This window comes from Macaca nemestrina, chromosome 3, assembly GCF_043159975.1.
Source record: "Macaca nemestrina isolate mMacNem1 chromosome 3, mMacNem.hap1, whole genome shotgun sequence".
NCBI classification, from domain to species: domain Eukaryota; kingdom Metazoa; phylum Chordata; class Mammalia; order Primates; family Cercopithecidae; genus Macaca; species Macaca nemestrina.
Window position 1 is genome coordinate 74488495 of NC_092127.1, and position 19386 is coordinate 74507880.

A 19386-nucleotide genomic window follows, 5' to 3' on the forward strand; every position below is an offset into this window, starting at 1 on the left:
ATTCATGTTGAAATTTGCATCACTAGAACATGCATGACATTATATGGTCCATATGCCTATAGATGCCTAGATATTGCCAAAGTCTTGCACTTGCCAAATTCCACTGACATCTTTGGGCCTTACATTCAAGACCTTTAAAGATCTTTGCTTGATTTGTGCTCCTTCCCACCTTATCTCTGATGAAATAATAATTTTTAAAAAAAGATGGATGACCATTCCAAAATATAGATTGCATAGTTGAGGGACCTACCTATCCAATTCAGATAAGCTTCTCCAGAATATCACTTAAATATACCAGGTGGAATAAAAATCCATTTTGAAAAGTATGAGAGGAATTCTGAGGTAGTTTTTGATCTGTAACCACTCACTGCTGCTTCCTTCCCAGGTTGTCCTTGCCTTTGCTATCCACACCTTTCTGCTCATTGTTATAGGAAAGACAATTACTGCTGCAATCCTAGCTTAAGATACATTTTTAAATACCTGCCACCTATCTGTCTTGGGCTTTTCTCATGCTCCAGCGGACAGATGGCTGCAGTTCTAGCACATTTTAACACTGGGGATATGAGTGATGTCAAGTGAGATTTATAGAATCAGAGACAGCACTCTTTTCTGGTACAAAAGGATCCTGTTAGGAGCACCAAGAATGAATGTTTTAGACAGGCTTCCACAGAGGAAAGCCAACGTCTCTATTTGTACAAGGCAATTGTCTAAAAATTTTAGCTGACCAAGTTGGGGATAAGAAGAGTATATGTGGCTTGATAGTGATCATTGAGCTATGCCCCAAATGGTTCATTCAGTGCCACATCCAGAGTGTTGTGCAGTGCCCTGAGAGAGTGCAAACTCATTCAGTGGTAGCCCTCCTCCCAATACCCATAAGAAGCACCATATGCACATCCATTGTTTTTGATCTTACATCCTAAAAGGCATTAATCTAGTACAAATAAAACTTTTTTAAAAAAAAATGCTAGATATTTTCTTAGCTTACCTTTGTAAATTACAATGTTTGAGTTTATTGTATTTCCTTGTTGTTAAAAAACAAAAGCATCTGGCTGGGCATGGTGGCTCACAGTTGTAATCCCAGCACTTTGGGAGGCTGAGGTGGGTAGATCACTGGAGGTGAGGAATTTGAGAAGAGCCTGGGCCTGGCCAACATGGTGAAACCCCATCTCTACTAAAAATACAAAAATTAGCTGGGGTGTGGTGGTGCACGTCTGTAGTCCCAGCTACTCATGAGGCTGAGGCAGGTAAATTGCTTGAACCTGCGGGGAGGAGGTTGCAGTGAGCCGAGATTGTGCCCTCCAGCCTGGGTAACAGAGTAAGACTCTGTCTCAAAAAAAAAAAAAAAAAAAAAAAAATCATTAGATATACATTAGATAGACAGGCACAATCTATGCACCATAAACCTGAAAAGGATAGGGCAGCTTGGAAAATACCTAAGGGTAATAGAAAACCCAAGAGAGGAAACTGAAAGCTTAGAAGCATGAAGATGGGAGAGAACAGGTAAGGAAGGTTGTGTCATGTCAGTAGGATGAAATCTGGACCTGGAGTATGGCATATTCAAATTCAAAATTAATTGCGCTTTCTCAAATGGTGCAACTGGTGTATCCATTCTCTTGGATTCATGAAATTTATTCAGAGGTACCCAAAGTAAATTTCTTTCCTGACTTCATCTTTTGAGATTGCAAATGAGAAGAAATGTTATATATACTATAATCTAAGTGTGGTTTAAATTTCTAAATCTCAAAATGTTTTCCATTTTAGAGTTAGAAGATGGAAGTACAAGAAAGAAGAATACATCAAAGCAGTGACTTGATTTTATTTTGTAACAATTTCGTCCTATTTATTCCTAATATTTTAGCAAGAAGTGTTACAGGGGTAGATCTGGCCAATCTAAAACTTGCTAGTCCTTTTGAATTTTATTTAGTTTTAAAAAGATAGTTTTTGTTTCTTAAAAGACTTCAAAAATTTCGTAATACTGCCATTCTTTTAAAAAAATTGAGAGAGCATTTTAAATTTTTTAAAAATCAAATTTCTAAAGAATTGCGAGGATAGTGTAAACGCTACACACATAAATATATGTAAATGGTATTAATAATACATATTTTTGTTCAACCTAATATATGTCTTTAGCATTTGTTTTTTCTGATGACTCAAACTTAATTGTTCACATTGGTATTTTAGGTACTCTTGCCCTGCCTTCTTACTCATAAGTTGAACCTCTCATTATACGTGGAGGGCAGAATCAAGATTGGAAGCAGAATTGAGAATCTTTAATATATCATAGCGTTGGGCTTTTCTGGATGCCTCGTCTCTGCCAGTTCCTTTTATAGACAAAATAAGTTACCCAGAGATATACATCCTTGCTAATTGGAAGTTTAATGTTATGCAATTTATCGAATGCATTTACATTCAAAAGTTTTCATTTTCTGCTAAAACTAAAGAATATTCATGGCCTTCAGCCAAAGTTCTACAAGGGTAACTAAAGCAAAATTAGCATGAACATACGAAATTCATCTTTTCAAACACATTAGATACTCTACTGCAGTGCTATGCTAAGTAAGAGTAATAGATCCCTCGATTAAAATATTACCTATTTGTATAACGAATCTCAACAAAACTTTTCTCTCTGCACTGCTTTTTAGTTATTTTTGACTTCAATGAAAATATCTTAATATTACGACTAAGCCTCGTGGCTTAGTAGATACTATCTTTTTAAAAATACAGGTATTGGCTGGGCGCAGTGGCTCACACATCTCATCCCAGCACTTCGGAAGGCCGAGGCGGATGGATTCCTTGAGGCCAAGAGTTGGAGAAGAGCCTAGCCCACATGGCAAAACCCCGTCTCTACTAAAAATACGAAAATTACCCGGGCATGGTAGTGCATGCCTGTAATCCCAGCTAGTCGGGAGACTGAGGCAGGAGAATTGCTTGAACCCGGGAGGCGGAGGTTGCAGTGAGCTGGGATTGCGACACTGCACTCCAGCCTGGGCTACTGAGGGAGGTTCTGTCTCCAAATAAATTAAGTAAGTAACTAACTATTAAATTGACACAGTGGAACTGAAGTCACCTCTGCTGTCAGGAATATGGAATAATCACTGCACAAAATAGGGTTACTGAAAAGTTAAAACTAATTGTAGATAGAAACTAACAGAAATAAAATACTTTTAATTCTATAAAATTCAGCAAGAACTTCAGGTTTTCCTGGTTAATAAATGAAAAACCTGAGATAATGTATTACCTGAGATTAATGTTGGATTATATATTACTCTATTGAAAATAATCTGCTGGTTTTATTTATAATAAGGAAGATCACTAGTCTTGCAGGATACAATATAAATGAATTATCTCTTACATCATGTCTGCCTTACCCAAAAGTGAAGGTATGAGTCATATAAGTATTGTGTGCCTTTGGTTTCCATATTTTAAAAGCTAGGCGTCTTGGTACCAATACACCTTACCTGCCCTGCTAACCCCAACTCAGCAACCCAAACACCCAAGTGATCGGGGATTTTTAACACTCTGTAGGACTTGCAGAAAAACAGCAATATAAATACTTTAATTGTGTGGATATCTAAGACCCTTCTAATTAAATTTGTTGGAAAAATGTTTTTGCTGTCAAAAATATCAATAGTATCTTCACATGAAATGCATGTCTTCAAAAGCTGGCTAAAATGTTACCATCTCAGAAGCATGATAAGCAGCTCTTTAATGCACATTTTAGAGAAGTTTCAATAATAGAACTCCTATAATTCTCAAACCTCATCATATGAAATGTAAAATTTTTCTATTTCAGACGTTTTTGATTATATTGATTGCAAATAACCATTCTCTAATGTGATTTTATATTTATAAGCTGGTTGAATTACTTAGAAGCTAGAATGAAATATGAATTATACTATTAGTAAAACAGATTGCTGGATTATCCCTTGAGGTTTTTCTTCAACTTATTTTGGTTCTTTCATTTATAAACCTTTTATTTTTGAAGTGGAGTTGTTCAGTTTTAGCAGTATTTGGGACTGAGAGAGAAGCTGAGTTTTGAAGAGAATCTCTAGCTTCAATCATAAACTATTACTTTAACCCAAACATTAGCTCTTTTCAACTCTGGACACCCAAATCCTGCCCCTATGGTCTATGTGGAGGGATAACAGAAGTTGCTACTCTAGAGGAAAAATGTCTTAATTCTCATTTGTGTTTGATATGATGATAACCAGCTATGGGAATATTTTAATAGTTGCAGAAACTCTTTCTAAATAATAAATGAATAAATACTTTCTTGAAAACTTTACTTTATTATACAATCTAGCCCAAGTGTGGAAAATTTAAAAATCACCCTATTTACCAAAACTATCTAACAATAATCTTGCTAGAAAAAATAAAAAACAACAATGATCAGTAAATACCTACACTTAACATTCTTACTTCTGGAACAGAATTTTAAGATCCATGTCCATGTCCTTGTAAGGTAAATCCCTCTGTTTAACAATTAAAAAAAAAAAGTCTCACATTTAATACATTGTTTGCACACTCATAAATACATACAAAAGCTGGGAGACCTGTCTTAGAAACATGTTTAAAATGAATATTATATAATATTATGAAATCTGAATAAAAATTTTATTCCAACAACACTTCTCTATTTTAAATCATGTTTATTATTTAAGTTTTTATCACAGTGGAGATTAACTTATGCTTAATCATCCAATCAGTGCCTACTGTCAACTTAATCCAATTCCAAAAAAGTAAAATCAACTCATTCATACACTCTAAGTCCTCTTACCATCCCACCATTCATTGCCTGTGTCTTTTTTCCCTTTTAACGGCAACATCGTAATAAGATTGTGAAAAGGTATAACTAATCGGTTTCTATGTATGTATAATACCATTTCTTCAAGTATTCAGAGAGCAGTACATTTGTCTGCATTGTGCATTAGAAAACTACTTGTGACATTATTTCTAAGTGCAGGAGAAATGCTCCTGGTGGGAGAGTAATGAAGTTGTTTGTCATAGTGTATGCCAAGGATTTACAGCACTGTAGAATTTTCACAACTCTTCCATGTTAGTGAGTAACATTAGGTAAATGTTGTATTTGCCTACTCTCAGCTATCGGATGTGGGATTTCAAGCTACAAACAAATAAAGCATACACTCAACCAACAAGGGTAGTGCAAGTGCTAAGTAAACAGAATGACATGAAAGAAATTCATAGTTGCCAACTAGTGAATGCTTCAGCAGGGAGGCCCTGATTTTATGATGTCTGTGACTTGCATCCCTGTTCTCAAATGAATACTGTCACTGCTCCATGTCAGCCACAATGACCGGAAAAGGCTGCTGAGGTGAGGGCTGAGGGAATGAGGAGGATGATAGGAATTCATTTTCACAAAAAAGTGGTTCAATTTATCTGTCACATCTGTATATAGTGTAAAGTCTGATTTGTTAACAAGATCTCAGACGTCTCCAGACAAAGCAGGTACCAATATGGAAAACTGCAAATGTTTCATTTAAAGGAATTAAATGTTGGCACCTATGTAATATAGCTTGTGTGGCCTGGACAATAAAAGGGATCAGAAGATGGTTTTTTAAAAGTAAAACTTTGGAAATGTAACACCTGAACATTCAAAAGTTACATTATAGAAAAGCCATCAAACAGTTACATAAACATTCAACAATACAGTGGTGCTGTTTAAAAATGCCCTGGAAGCAATAATCTTCAGTACTTTGAATAAAGTCAGAATTTCATTGCTTTGTCTTAATTATGCATTTAACATATTGTTACTCATTAAAATTAAATAGAAAAAAACTATAAAATTCTTCCAGAGGAAAATTATTGGTAGTGGGAAAACAAAAGTAAAATGTGAAAACCAATGTATACATTTACTTAATTACATGTTTTTCCCCCAGAAGTGGACATACTCTATCAGAAAATAAAAACAAGGAAAACAACAACAACAACAAAAATAAAACAAAAATTACAAAAAAACTGTGCCATTTCCTTTTTTTTTTTTTTCTTCTTCTGCATCCAGTTTTGGGGGAAAGTGTTCTTTCATAGTGGTGTTCTGAGTTCACACATATTAAATGGTAGAAAAGAAACATCTGGATCCTGACTATCCTTTTACTTTATTCTTGAGTGTGTTGTACCCTCAACAAATGTAACAAGCAGCCAGTAAAAATTCTCTTAATTAGGAGACACACACACACACAGACACAGACACAGACACACACACACACACACACACACACAACCTTATTAAGAAAAATGCAACCATTCCTGATCCAGGACACACACATATGAAGATTTAAAACTAAGGTCTGACACAGTCACTTAAAATAATTAAGGCTTCTAAAAGGTTCAGTGCCAAAACTCTCTACATCAGTATTTGAATAAAATACATTTTTGCATTTTAGGTTTGTGCTTTTTACAGCCATCTTAATTCCACAGAATTTCATTAGTAGATCTCATAAGGGCATGTTAGAATTGTTTACTGTTTTACTTTTAGTAGCTGTTAGATTAAATAATAGCAATAAAAATTCAATGAGTGAACCAATTTATTTCTATCATGTGGGCTGTTGGCTCATTTCACTTTCTTTTCATGTTTAATATGGCCATTTCTTTTGTACTTGCCATTGAGGATTCCATTGTGGTAATGTCCATTAACTGTGCTATGCTTATTTCTAGACCACAGACTTTTGATTTTTCTGTAGATAAATTTTGTCACCCAAGACAAGATAAAGTAAAACAAGGCAGCACCAAGCAAAAGCACAAAGGCAATATCCAGTAAAAAATACTGACAAAAAGAGATTTGATGGACAGCGGCACGTAGGTGATGGGCTCCATTGTGACGAATAATATAATCTATCCAATAGATAGTTCGATTGACAGGGTGACCAGGTTGATCCTTGTGAATTTCCGAAAGCTTCTGGGCCCTCTGACGGTAGCTATGGAGAGGGGAACACAGAATGAAGAGGTTAATAATAAAGTTCTATATTTATGCAAATCTTCACGTAAAAGGGGGAAATAATAAAAACTATACTACTATTCTTTAGTAAGTACTTTGCATGTACAAACACTGTGTTAAGTGCTTTAAGCACATTATCTTATGTTAAACCAATAAAATATATTTTAAATTGGTGAGAAAAGTGAAAATCAGAGAGACTGAGTAACTTGATTATGTTACAAAGCAAGCACTGTGTTAAGTGCTTTAAGCACATTATCTTATGTTAACCCAATAAAATATATTTTAAATTGGTGAGAAAAGTGAAAATCAGAGACACTAAGCAACTTGATTATGTTACAAAGTTGAGACCCAGAATTTCTTGCCTCCAAACCCTTTGCTGTTTCCACACAACATTACATGTAGTTCTTCTCTCTACATACTTTTAAATAATATAAATCAACAAGTCTCAACCAATATGGAAACTAAATTTATTAGATTCTGAAAGAAAGATGGAGAAAAAGATATAGAACTTCATTCTACCACTTTTTTAAGCAATAATATTTAATTTTGTCTTAATTTAAAATAACATTAAATATGGGGTGATGATACATTATTAAAGAGATAAAAAAGAGTTGAGAAACACCATGAAGTCAGATTTGATGTTATATGCAGTATTCATATACAGGTAATGTATGCATGTATATATATATAAAGAAGACACCCTCTTAAATGATTGAAAGACCAAGGAAAATGGGGAATCACAAAGTAGTAAAATATAAGCATTTTATTTTAATCTAAAAACATGTGACTGCACATTCGTGTGCCAGTCTTTGACAAACAGCTAAAGCCCTCTTGCATGAATTCATGACTGAAGTTTGTATTGTTTAGACATAAGAAATAATTTCCACCTCCAGAGATACAAAATCTATCATGGAGGATATAGCACTACTGAGTTGTGCATTATAGAGGAACAAAAGATTGGACACATGTGAAGACTTGATAAAGCCAAGAGAAGAGTGTAAACTAAATCATAAAAGTGGGGGAGTAAGAATACACCCAGAACAAATTCATTTGGAAAAAGTATGAAGTTTAGTTAGAAATTAGATTGGAAGAAGATGAGTCTTCCCCATGGGTATTCTGAATGACAAGATATAATAGCTTCTTTCTTAGAACCAAGGAGCCATTAGATCAGGGAGACTGGCTGTTAAAGCAGAGGGAAGATACTCGTGATGCAGAGTCCATTAAAAAGACCTCAAAAATGGCCAATGAGAGACTGACTAAAAAAATGGTGGTGGAATTAGACAGATAAAGGGAAATGGTGTAGTAGAAGAGTTTGCAGGAGTTAGTAAGAGTGTGGATTAAATGTGAAGGGAAAGAGAGAGATCATATGTAACTGCAATGTTTCCAGCTTGAATGACTCACATGGCAGAGTTAATTAACAGAACACAGTAACACAGAACACGAGACATGCTGCTGTAAATGATTACAGTTTGGGCTATAATGAAAGGAAAGGCCGAGAGAGCCACTAGAAATGTGAGGATGGAGCTATGAGATTACAAAGCCTAATGAAAAATCTACTCAGATATTTGAGTTGATTTGATGAGCCTTTATTTTTTATGATTTCACTCTAGACCTAAACATTAAGTTTTAACAATTATGCAAACAAATTTGAGAGGCAGTGAACAGAACGTTTTTAGGAGTGAAAGAAAAAGCAAATTAACGCTATTACATAAGAGTATGTAATTAACAGGCACGTTTTCTCTCTCACCAATGCCTCAGAAGAAAATTATGACCAGATAATAAATCTAGTTGTATTAAAAAGTATAAAAACCTCACCAAATATTAAAAGGCTATCCTCACTTGCTTTGTAATTTATCATAATTTCTAACTGATGGCAAAAGGGAAACTAAAAAGTTTCTACTACTCCATTTTATGAGAAAATGCTTATGGGGCAAAGGAGTATCTTTAAAATACAAAAATGAAACGTGACATCTTAGAAAATAAAATCCAACCTTCTATTTTAACAAAGATGGAAAAGGAGGAAAAAAATAATCTTAAGTCTTCAGGTACCTTAATGTCACTGTGTATATAACCCTTTCTCTAGTGATGATTAAACAGATTAAACAGATGCTTTAATGGGAAATCTGATTTCTTGCACTCTTGAATAAATTATTAACTCATATGGAACTCCAATATGTTTACTTCGTCCTAGGTCACTAATTACCAGAAAAGCTCTTGACATCTGACTCAGCTTCTGAACAGGGACTTTCATCAGTCAGACTCTTAGTCCCACCTAGGAGTAGACTCATAAAGCTGGATTGCTTACTAACCGATTTCATTTTGTATGACTATTCTGTTTAGAGGAGGTCCATAGATCAACTGGAAAGGAATATTGGAGAATTCACAGATAAATTTTTGAGGGACAGGTATTTTCCATGCTGAAACTGGCCTCAAATTTAGTGTAGTGGCATTGTCCTATGAACACAGTTTATTTTACAACTCAAAATTCCTTCCAGTAAGTATATGAATATTGCAAAAAAAAAAAAATGGTGTGATTAAAATGGTCACTCTAGACAGCTCTACGTTATTCCAAGGGATCTCTTAGATAAAGCCCCTTTTAATAAAACAATTACCTTGTAAGGGGCTCACATGTACATTAAATTTTACAAAAGTATAAATATTTTCTATTAAAAGTTGACCACAGGTTGGATATGTGCTAAGTTAATAATCATCAACTCTCCATCTTTCTCTCTAATTTATTTTGTAATAATAAAAGCTTCAGATTCAAAATAATCCTCTCAAACAAATGAACAAAAAAGCAATAGGCTTTTATTAAATGAATCCAAAGCATTAGGAAGCAGAGATGTAAGATGTGTAATTTTACTTAAGTTGTGAATTTTTTAAAAAGTAATACTTTTTGGGGTTTTTGTTGTTGTCGTTATTTCTTCTAAAAAAAAGAAAATGGAATACATGTGCAGAATGTGCAGGTTTGTTACATAGGTATACATGTGCCATGGTGGTTTGCCGCACCTACTGACCCATCCTCTAAGTTCCCTCCCCTCACCCTCCACCCCCAACAGGTCCTGGTGTGTGTTCTTCCCCCTCTCTGTGTCCATATGTTCTCATTGTTCAACTCCCACTTACGAGTGAGAACATACGGTATTTGGTTTCCTGTTCCTGTGTTATGTGCTGAGGATGACTTCCAGCTTCATCCATGTCCCTGGAAAGGACATTGCCTCTTTCCTTTTTAATGCTGTATAGTATTCCATGGTGTATATGTACCACATTTTCTTTATCCAGTCTGTCACTGATGGGCATTTGGGTTGCTTCTATGTCTTTGCTATTATAATTGGACTGCAATAAACATATGTGTGCTTGTGTCTTTATAGCTGAATGATTTATATTCCTTTGAGTATATACCCAGTACTGGGATTGCTGGGTCAAATGGTATTTCTGGTTCTAGATCCCTGAGGAATTGTCATACTGTCTCCCACAATGGTTAAACTAATTTACATTCCCACCAACAGTGTAAAGCGTTCCTATTTCTCCGCAGCCTCACCAGCACCTATTGTTTCCTGACTTTTTAATAATCGCCATTCCGACTGGGCATGAGATGGTATCTCACTGTGGTTTTGATTTGCATTTCTCTGATGATCAGTGATGTTGAGCTTTTTTACACGTTTTTTGGCCACATAAGTGTCTTCTTTTGAGAAGTCTCTGTTCATATCCTTTGCCCATTTTTTGATGGGATTGTCTTCTTCTTGTAAATATGTTTAGGTTCCTTGTAAATTCTGGATATTAGACCTTTGTCAGATGGGTAGATTGCAAAAATTTTCTTCCATTCTGTAGGTTGCTTGTTCACCCTGATGACAGTTTCTTTTGTTGTACAGAAGCTTTAGTTTAATGAAATCCCATTTGTCAATTTGGGCTTTTGTTGCCATTGCTTTTGGTGTTTTAGACATGAAGTCTTTGGCCATGCCTATGTCCTGAATGGTATTGCTTAAGTTGTCTTCTAGGGTTTTTATGGTTTTGGGTTTTACATTTAAGTCTTTAATCCATCTTGAGTTAATTTTTGTATAAGATGTAGGGAAGGGGTCCAGTTTCAGTTTTCTGCATATGGCTAGCCAGTTTTCTCAGCACCATTTACTGAATAGGAGATGCTTTCCCCATTGCTTGTTTTTGGCAAGTTTGTAGATTAGATGGTTGTAGATGTGTGGTGTAGTTTTTGAGGTCTCTGTTCTGCTCCATTGGTCTATATATCTGTTTCGGTACCAGTACCATGCTATTTTAGTTACTGCAACCTTGTAGTATAGTTTGAAGTCAGGTAGTGAAATGCCTCCAGCTTTGTTTTTTTTGTTTTGTTTTGTTTTGGTTTGGGTTTTTTTTAGTTGTTTTTGCTTAGGATTTTCTTGACTATATGGGGTCTTCTTTGATTCCATATGAAATTTAAAATAGCTTTTTCTAATTCTGTAAATAATGTAAATGGTAGTTTGATGGGAATAGCATTGAATCTATAAATTACTTTGGGCAGTATAGCCATTTTCACAGTATTCATTTTTCCTATTCATGAAGATGGATTGTTTTCAATCTGTTTGTGTCCTCGCTTATTTCCTTGAGCAGTGATTTGTAGTTCTCTTTGAAGAGGTCTTTCACATCCCTGGATAGCTGTATTCCTAGGTATTTTATTCTATTTGCAGTGACTGCTGAATGGGAGTTCATTCATGATTTGGCTCTCTGCTTGCCTATTGTTGGTGTAAAGGAATGCTTGTGATTTTTGCACAGGGATTTTGTATTCTAAGACTTTGCTGAAGTTCCTTTCAGTTCAATAAATTTGGGGGCTGAGACGATGGGGTTTTCTAAATATAAAATCATGTCATCTGCAAACAAAGACAATTTGACTTCCTCTCTTCCTATTTGAATCCTCCCTATTTCTTTCTCTTGCTTGATTGCCTTGGCCAGAATTTCCAAAACTATGTTGAATAGGAGTGGTGACAGAGGGCATCTTTGTCTTGTGCTGGTTTCCAAAGGGAATGCTTCCAGCTTTTGCCCATTCAGTATGATATTGGCTGTAGATCTGTCATAAATACCTCTTATTATTTTGAGATAAGTTCCATCAATACCTAGTTTATTAAGAGTTTTTTACATGAAGGGGTACTGAATTTTATCAAAGGCTTTTCTGGGTCTATTGAGATATTCATGTGGTTTTTTGTCTTTGGTTCTGGTTATGTGATAGATTACCTTTATAGATTTATATACGTTGAACCAGCCTTGCATCCCAGGGATAAAGCCAACTTGATCATAGTGGATAAGCTTTTTTTTTTTTTGAAGACGGAGTCTTGCTCTGTCGCCCAGGCTGGAGTGCAGTGGTGCAATCTCAGCTCACCGCAAGCACTGCCTCCCAGGTTCACGCCATTCTTCTGCCTCAGCCTCCTGAGTAGCTGGGACTACAGGCGCCCACCACCACACCCAGTTAATTTTTTGTATTTTTAGTAGAGACGGGGGTTTCACCATGTTAGCCAGGATGGTCTTGATCTCCTGACCTCATGATCTGCCCGCCTCGTGCTGTTGGATTCAGTTTGCCAGGATTTTATTGAAGTTTTTCACATTGATGTTCATCAGAGATATTGGCCTGAAGTTTTCTTTTTGTTGTTGTTGTTGTTGTGTCTTTCCAGTTTTGGTATCAGGATAATGCTGGCTTCATAAAAGGAATCTTCTTTTACAGTATTAGTTACTTGGTTTAAACTAGAATATCTCGGACACAATATTAGTGAGGCAAACTAATATTTTCAATAATTATCACCTGTTAAATGTGGAATATTATCACATTTGAAACAAAGACAGACGAATGACTTCAGTTTATATAATGACTTTTAGCAAAGGACATGCTACACAAATCACTGGCATTTTTACATTGACTAAGATCTTTCTATGTACAAAATCCTTTCGGTTAAATATTTAAGGTTTTCAAGTTACGTAAGATTAACTCATTATCTGATATGCATACTTTTGGGAATGATATAAATTTATTCATGGCATAGAATAATGCTTAAATCAAGCACTTACATCTCTCTAATATTCTATAGCTGGAACCGCCATGTGACCTAAGATCGTAACCTGTTCTTGCTCTGATTCAGCTTGGTTCATGCCTCACAAAACACAGCTGGACTAACTACCTGTGAATAACCTAGATTTTTGCTCTTTCCTTTTTATCCGACCCAATCTCAGCAGTTCTGCAACTGTTTCCCCATAATTCTACTTAGGGCTGTATTTCACAAACTTTCCTGAAAGGCTACATATATACACACACATACGTACACACATACATATGATACATATGTGATGTATATGTGTGTGCATATATATACACACATGAAAGAATATCATGTTTTGAAAAGCACGCCTTTAAAGAAAAACTATAGATAACAGAAGAAGGGATCTACTTAGGTAACCCTAGTTATGGAACACATTGCTTCCAATGGCAGAGCTGTATCCGGCACTGGATCCTTTCAGAGTCCAGAGTATGAAGGTCACCTCTGAGCTCACATAAAGGCAGTATAATGAACTTCAGTTGAATTCGGCATTTTATATGCAAGCATAATCCTTTTACGTGAAATAATTTTTCTTATTATTGGTCGTTCCTTAGAATGTGGCAGTGTTTCTCAAGCCAATGTTAAGCCATATCCCCTGGGCATAAAAAGAAAAAGCTTATACTCTTCTAATCTTTAATGCTATCGGAAATGCAAGATAAATTAAACATCATCTCTACAAATGAAGAAAACTGCTACTTTGTTTTAAAACTACACAGGCCAATTCTTCACCCTTTGAGACTCATTTGTGAACTAACTTAACTCAGGACCTATCAAGAATTTAAAAGCAAACATAAAGATTCTGCTTCATCATTCACCTGTGTAAATAAATCTCCACATTTCTTTAATACTCAGAGGTAGGGAAACCCAGCAACACCAGGCTTACCATGCAGTACAAAGAGCACTGTCTTGGTAATCAGACAGTCCTGGCTTCTAATTTCGACTATGATTGCTGTTGTAAGCCAAATTACTTAAGTTCTCTGAATATCAAGTGTCTTTCCTATATAATGTGGATAATAAAAACTGTGATATACAGCTGTTATAAATATGAAAATGAAATAAGCACATAACATTTGACACAATGTAGATATCCAAAGATTGTTCACATTGCAGTTTCTCCCTCAGTTTGGAAGATCCTGGTAGAATATTATCTGGTGTCAACATGGCTGGTCAAATGACTGCTGTTTTTATTTTCTAAATTATAGAAAACATGCATAAAGCATTATCACAGGAATCTAAAGGATATTTCCATAACTTTATAATTTATTGACAATCTATTGAAAATAATTGGCTACTGACAATATACTGTGGTGTGTACATTCATCAGCTTTAATGTTAATTGAAACTGTGTCCGGAATTGGTGGGTTCTTGGTCTCGCTGACTTCAAGAAAGAAGCCATGGACCCTCGCTGTGAGTGTTACAGTTCTTAAACATGGTGTGTCCGAAGTTTGTTCCTTTGGATGTTCAGATGTGTCCAGAGTTTCTTCCTTCTGGTGGATTTGTGGTCTCGCTGACTTCAGGAGTAAGCTGCAGACCTTCTCGGTGTTACAGCTCTTTAAAGGCAGCACGTCTGGAGTTGTTCATTCCTTCCGGTGGGTTCGTGGTCTCCCTGGCCTCAGGAGTGAAGCTGCAGACCTTTGCGGCGAGTGTTACAGTTCACAAAGGTGGCGCGTCCGGAGTTGTTCGTTCCTCTTGTCCAGAGCTGTTCGTCCCTTCCTGTGTGTTCGTGGTCTCGCTGGCTTCAGGGGCGAAGCTGCAAACCTTCCCGGTGAGTGTTACAGCTCATAAAGGTGGCGCGGACCCAAAGAGTGAGCAGCAGCAAGATTTAGTGTGAAGAGCTAAAGAACAGACCTTACACACACAGCAAAGGGACCCAAGCGGGTTGCTGCAGTTGGCTTGGGCAGCCTGCTTTTATTCCCTTATCTGATTCCACCCACATCCTGTTGATTGGTCGACTTTACAGAGAGCTGATTGGTCCGTTTCAACAGGGGGGCTGATTGATGCGTTTAAAAACCTTTAGCTAGACAAAGAGTCCTGACTGGTGCGTTTACAATCCTTTGGCTAGACAGGAAAGTTCTCCTAAGTCCCCACCTGACCCAGAAGCCCAGACGGCTTGACTTCTCACTGGCACTCGCTGCGGGACACTGCGGGTACTCCAGCAGCCCAGAGGGAGCTCATCTCCGGATCAAGCCCAGCAGGCCTGGCTGCGGAGCCTGGGGCCAGCCCCGGGAGCGCCCTGTGCAGCCCGGGCTCCCGCCCGCGCCTCTCCCTCCACACCTCCCCGCGAGCAGAGGGAGTCCGCTCCTGCCTTGGCCAGCCCCAGAGAGGGGCCTCCACAGCACAGCAGAGGGCTTAAGGGCTCCTAGAGTGCTTCAGCCAGAGCAGACACCGAGGCCCAAGAGGTGCCCAGAGCGAGTGAGGGCTGCTAGCACGTTGTCACCTCTCAAAACCTTACCTGGGATTATTGATAACCTTCACCAGTGCTTCATACAGCTCTTTTTCAGTAACTGTCTTCCATTCTAGTAATATTCCCATTCCTTTTGCCTGTACTCTAGTCATAGTATCATAATGGTCTCCAAAGAGTGGAATTCCCACTACAGGCACACCATGATACATAGTTTCAAAAATACTGTTCAAGCCACCATGGCTCAGGAAGGCTTTAATCTTTGAATGCCCTGAAGAAAGATGAAAAAGAAAACAACTTACAACAGTATTACTCTACAGAAGAGATTTTCCCAGAAATGTATTAAAATTGACACCACAGTAAACATGCATTTCAGATAAAGGATTCCTAAAGTGTAATTTCACTGATTCCTGTTCTACACCAATTAAAATATTTGTTATATACATAATTGTCAGATTTTGATACATCAATTAAAAGCCATTTTTAGGTAGTTAAAATGTACGTTACTATTTTTAACACAAACACTGCATGACTAACATATTTAAATGGCCAATAATTATTAGGAAGCCAATGAAAGCAAGAAATGCCAAATACCAGAGTGAAAACATAGACATCTACTTTCTGGCTACTCAAATGTTTATCAACGTTAAAGTCAAAAACACTTTTTTAAACAAATGTAAAGAAAGGCTGGATTCCAGAAGTCAATGAAGAGTTTGTGTGCTTCTCCAAAAAGAAATGTTATAATCACTATTTACAACATTCAAGTTCTATCAGCATTAGTATTTCACAATTTTAGGGTTTAATTTTACATTTATGTGCTCAATCATGTAGAGATAAACATTTATAATCATTTGTAAGACATGAGACATCACATAACGTCTAGTTGTTATAGGAATAAAAGAGATAATTTGTCAAAATTAATGTGGAAATTCAAAACTTAGATTTGTTCTCCTGGTAAATGGCCTACATTTCCATAAAAGAGATCAAAAGTTTGGCATAAGAGTTGTAAAAACAAAACAAAACAAAACAAAAAACATTGTACCTAGGATATATGTTATTGGCCAGAAAGAAATTATACCTAGCTGAAATGTTGACCTTTTAAAATATACATGTGCCAGGTACAAAATTACTGTATGTGGGAACCATGGTCCCAATGGTGCTCCCGGAGTTCTTCCATCCTGAAGTCCAGTGGAACTGGTTAGTCAGTGTCTATAGCCCTTACCCACAGGTGGCTTCTCTGACTCTTAGGTCCAACTAAAGGATCTGCCCTAGAAGTGGATTTCAATCTTTATTTTTAGCAAAGACCCCTCTCGGAACAAAACCAACCACCAAGTCCAACAGTAAAAAATAAAGCCGAGCTGCTGTGTAAAGAGGAAGAGCTGGCTACGAGGGGAGGGGAAAGACATTGATTTAGTTCCTACTTCTCATCCTGGAAGAATCTTTTGATCATAGTTAGAAGCTATTAGAGGACTTACAAGGATCGTACCTATTGTTAAAAAAGATACTAATCTTGAAAAAGAGAGCTGACATTGAGAAGCCTAGAGCAGCTATGGACTTGAGGAGGGTGTTCAGGCATGGACCTTGTAGTAGAGCCTCACGGTCCAAAAAAAAAGAAAAAGAAAAAGAAAAACAAACAAACAAACATAAAACCCCCACACAATAAAAGTTTAGATGTTCATACATAACAGTGTCACACTGTCGCACTGAGGTAGCTGATAGCCAGGTTATCTTATTTAAATTTCCTGCTTCTTTCTTATCTTCTAAGGAATCTAAGTCATAATAGTAAAGCCATTAAAGACTTAAAAATAAAAAAAAAACAAGTATCAAGAAAGGTAAATTGCCTTGTATTCTTTTTTCTTCAGTTTTAGCATTTATAGAATAGTATTATAATAAGCTAAATGAAAAGAAATTATATACATAAATAAAATTCTTTACTGGTTTTTAGTTATACAATTTAATTTGCTGCTTTTTAGGAGAATCACTATAGCTGTATTAAAATATAGTTTCGATGTCTTAAAAGTATAAGTTAAAATTAAAGCCACTTTTACATAACGTTAGGTGTATTATGGAAAAAATGGTGGTCAATATTTTCAAAATCAATCCCATTTTTATAATTTTTGTAATCAATAATATATTCAAGGATACTACGGCATTAACTTTTTCTAAAAATTTAATGAATAAAAATTTGCATTATTATTATCTGTGCTTATTGAACACAGAGTTAAATTATCTAGATTCAAACACACTTAAAAGACATGCATATAATAATTACTATTTTAATTTTGAGAATCAGAATCCCCAAGATTAAATAATATAAAGTTCTTCAAAACTACCCAGTGATTTAGGACTAAACAGAGCAGATAATCTAATTAAAGTTAAAATAAATTGACTGTTCCTCTTGTCTTCCACTTCTTTTTGGTTTCAGACAAATGAATAACTTCTAATTTCTCTTGGTTCTCAGACCATCTGTAATAAATCAGATCGTGCCACTGCACTCCAGCCTGGGCAACAGCGTGAGACTCCGTCTCAAAAAATAAATAAATAAATAAATAAATAAATCTGTAACCTAAATCTACATTCTTATTGTTTTAACTGTTGTACTTTCACCTGATTACTCTAATTAGGTATAATCTTATTCACTACTAATTTATATAGTTTATTAAGTACATAATTTCCAGATAATTAAAATTGGAGACTGGTCTAAAAATTTTAATATAGATGACCAAATGTTTACATTTTACACACTCTTTTCTAGTAAATAAAGATTTAAAATTTTGACCTCAAATTTAAGACTTGAAATACTGGATAAAAAACATAAAACTCTAACATTTACTACACACATACCGTATGAACCTCTCAAGTAAAAAAAAAAAAAAATCACATTTATGTAATTAAAACCTAACATCCAAGTAAGTAACCACAAATCATTTACTTACCAAGCAGGTCATTCTGTGGTAACCATTCTATGAGTTTAGTGTTGTTTCCTAGATTCTTTGGTTTGGGTCCTGAAAACCTAAAATGTACACCAGAAAATTAATCTTTTAAAAATCAAACCTTACTCATAGTATGTGCTCTCTGATTAAAGTATGAGATTTAAAATAAATGTTTGATGATCTTTTGTTGATATTCTTAAGAATGAAACCATGCTTTGGTAACAACAAATATTTGATTACGTTTCTTTTAAAAAACTTTCACTGGATGGAGGAAAAACAAGAAATAATTTGCTTACATAGAGATCTATTTTCCATTGGCTCCTCATACCTATACACATACAGAGATAGGGGAAAAAAAACAACAACCAAATAAACCTACACTAGAAGTCATTCCCCACAAACAGTCAGAAGCTGGAACAAGAAGGGGCAGGGAGGGCTGCCACTGCTATGGCAGTCCATATCCCTAATCCTTAACAACCCAAGCCTGAGGGAAGGCACAAGTGTTGAAAGAAATCAGAACGTTCTCTTCTTTAGCTTCACCATAAATAAAAGTTTTGTGAGGCAAAGCACATAATTAGAGTGTTTTCTGCCTTATGTTAAAAGATAAAACATAAATATGCTTAACAACTAAGAGGGTGACAAAAGAGTCTGAACGGAGTAGACATAAACTGTCCTAAATGAAGCAGAAGTACTTTCTGGGGTTAAGCCTAATAGAGGAAACCCAATGGGACCGGAATCTGAAGGGTAAAGTCCTGAACAGTTAGAATAAAATAAATGTCACTGCATAGCTCAGCAGGGGCAGCTAATCCTTACTCATTTGTTATAAAGGGAAAATCTCTATTACTAAAAGCCTAATTGCAATGGCTTAAGGGGCACTTTCTTCTACTCATGGTAGTAACTATGGGACCAATGTTGTATCCCTAGAGTTCAACAGTAGTAGTATGTGCTCAATAAATACATGCTTAATAAAGTGTTCGTGTCTGAGTTTTCAACATTGGGTTGGAAATTTCAAAGACAGTCATGTGTTGGCAA

The 19386-nt window shown here is 36.0% G+C and overlaps 1 protein-coding gene across 10 annotated transcripts in view; it reads right to left on the reverse strand.

Annotated features, from left to right (window-relative positions):
• Positions 1-19386, reverse strand: part of LOC105486216 (UDP glycosyltransferase 8) — a 115095-nt gene that overhangs the window by 25126 nt on the left and 70583 nt on the right. For 5 of the 10 annotated variants that reach the window (XR_011621074.1, XM_071093111.1, XM_071093112.1 and 2 more), the window contains exons 4-6: positions 18358-18434; positions 15473-15692; positions 6787-6932 (exon numbers count right to left, since the gene is read on the reverse strand). Coding sequence is in view for 9 of the 10 variants with exons in the window: in XM_071093111.1 (XP_070949212.1) it covers positions 6787-6932; positions 15473-15692; positions 18358-18434 (443 nt within the window). In the remaining variant the exon portion in view is untranslated. Of the gene's footprint in view, positions 1-4266; positions 4473-6524; positions 6933-15472; positions 15693-18357; positions 18435-19386 lie in introns of those variants that run through there. The other 5 variants (XM_011748927.3, XM_071093107.1, XM_011748925.3 and 2 more) reach the window with 2 other exon arrangements.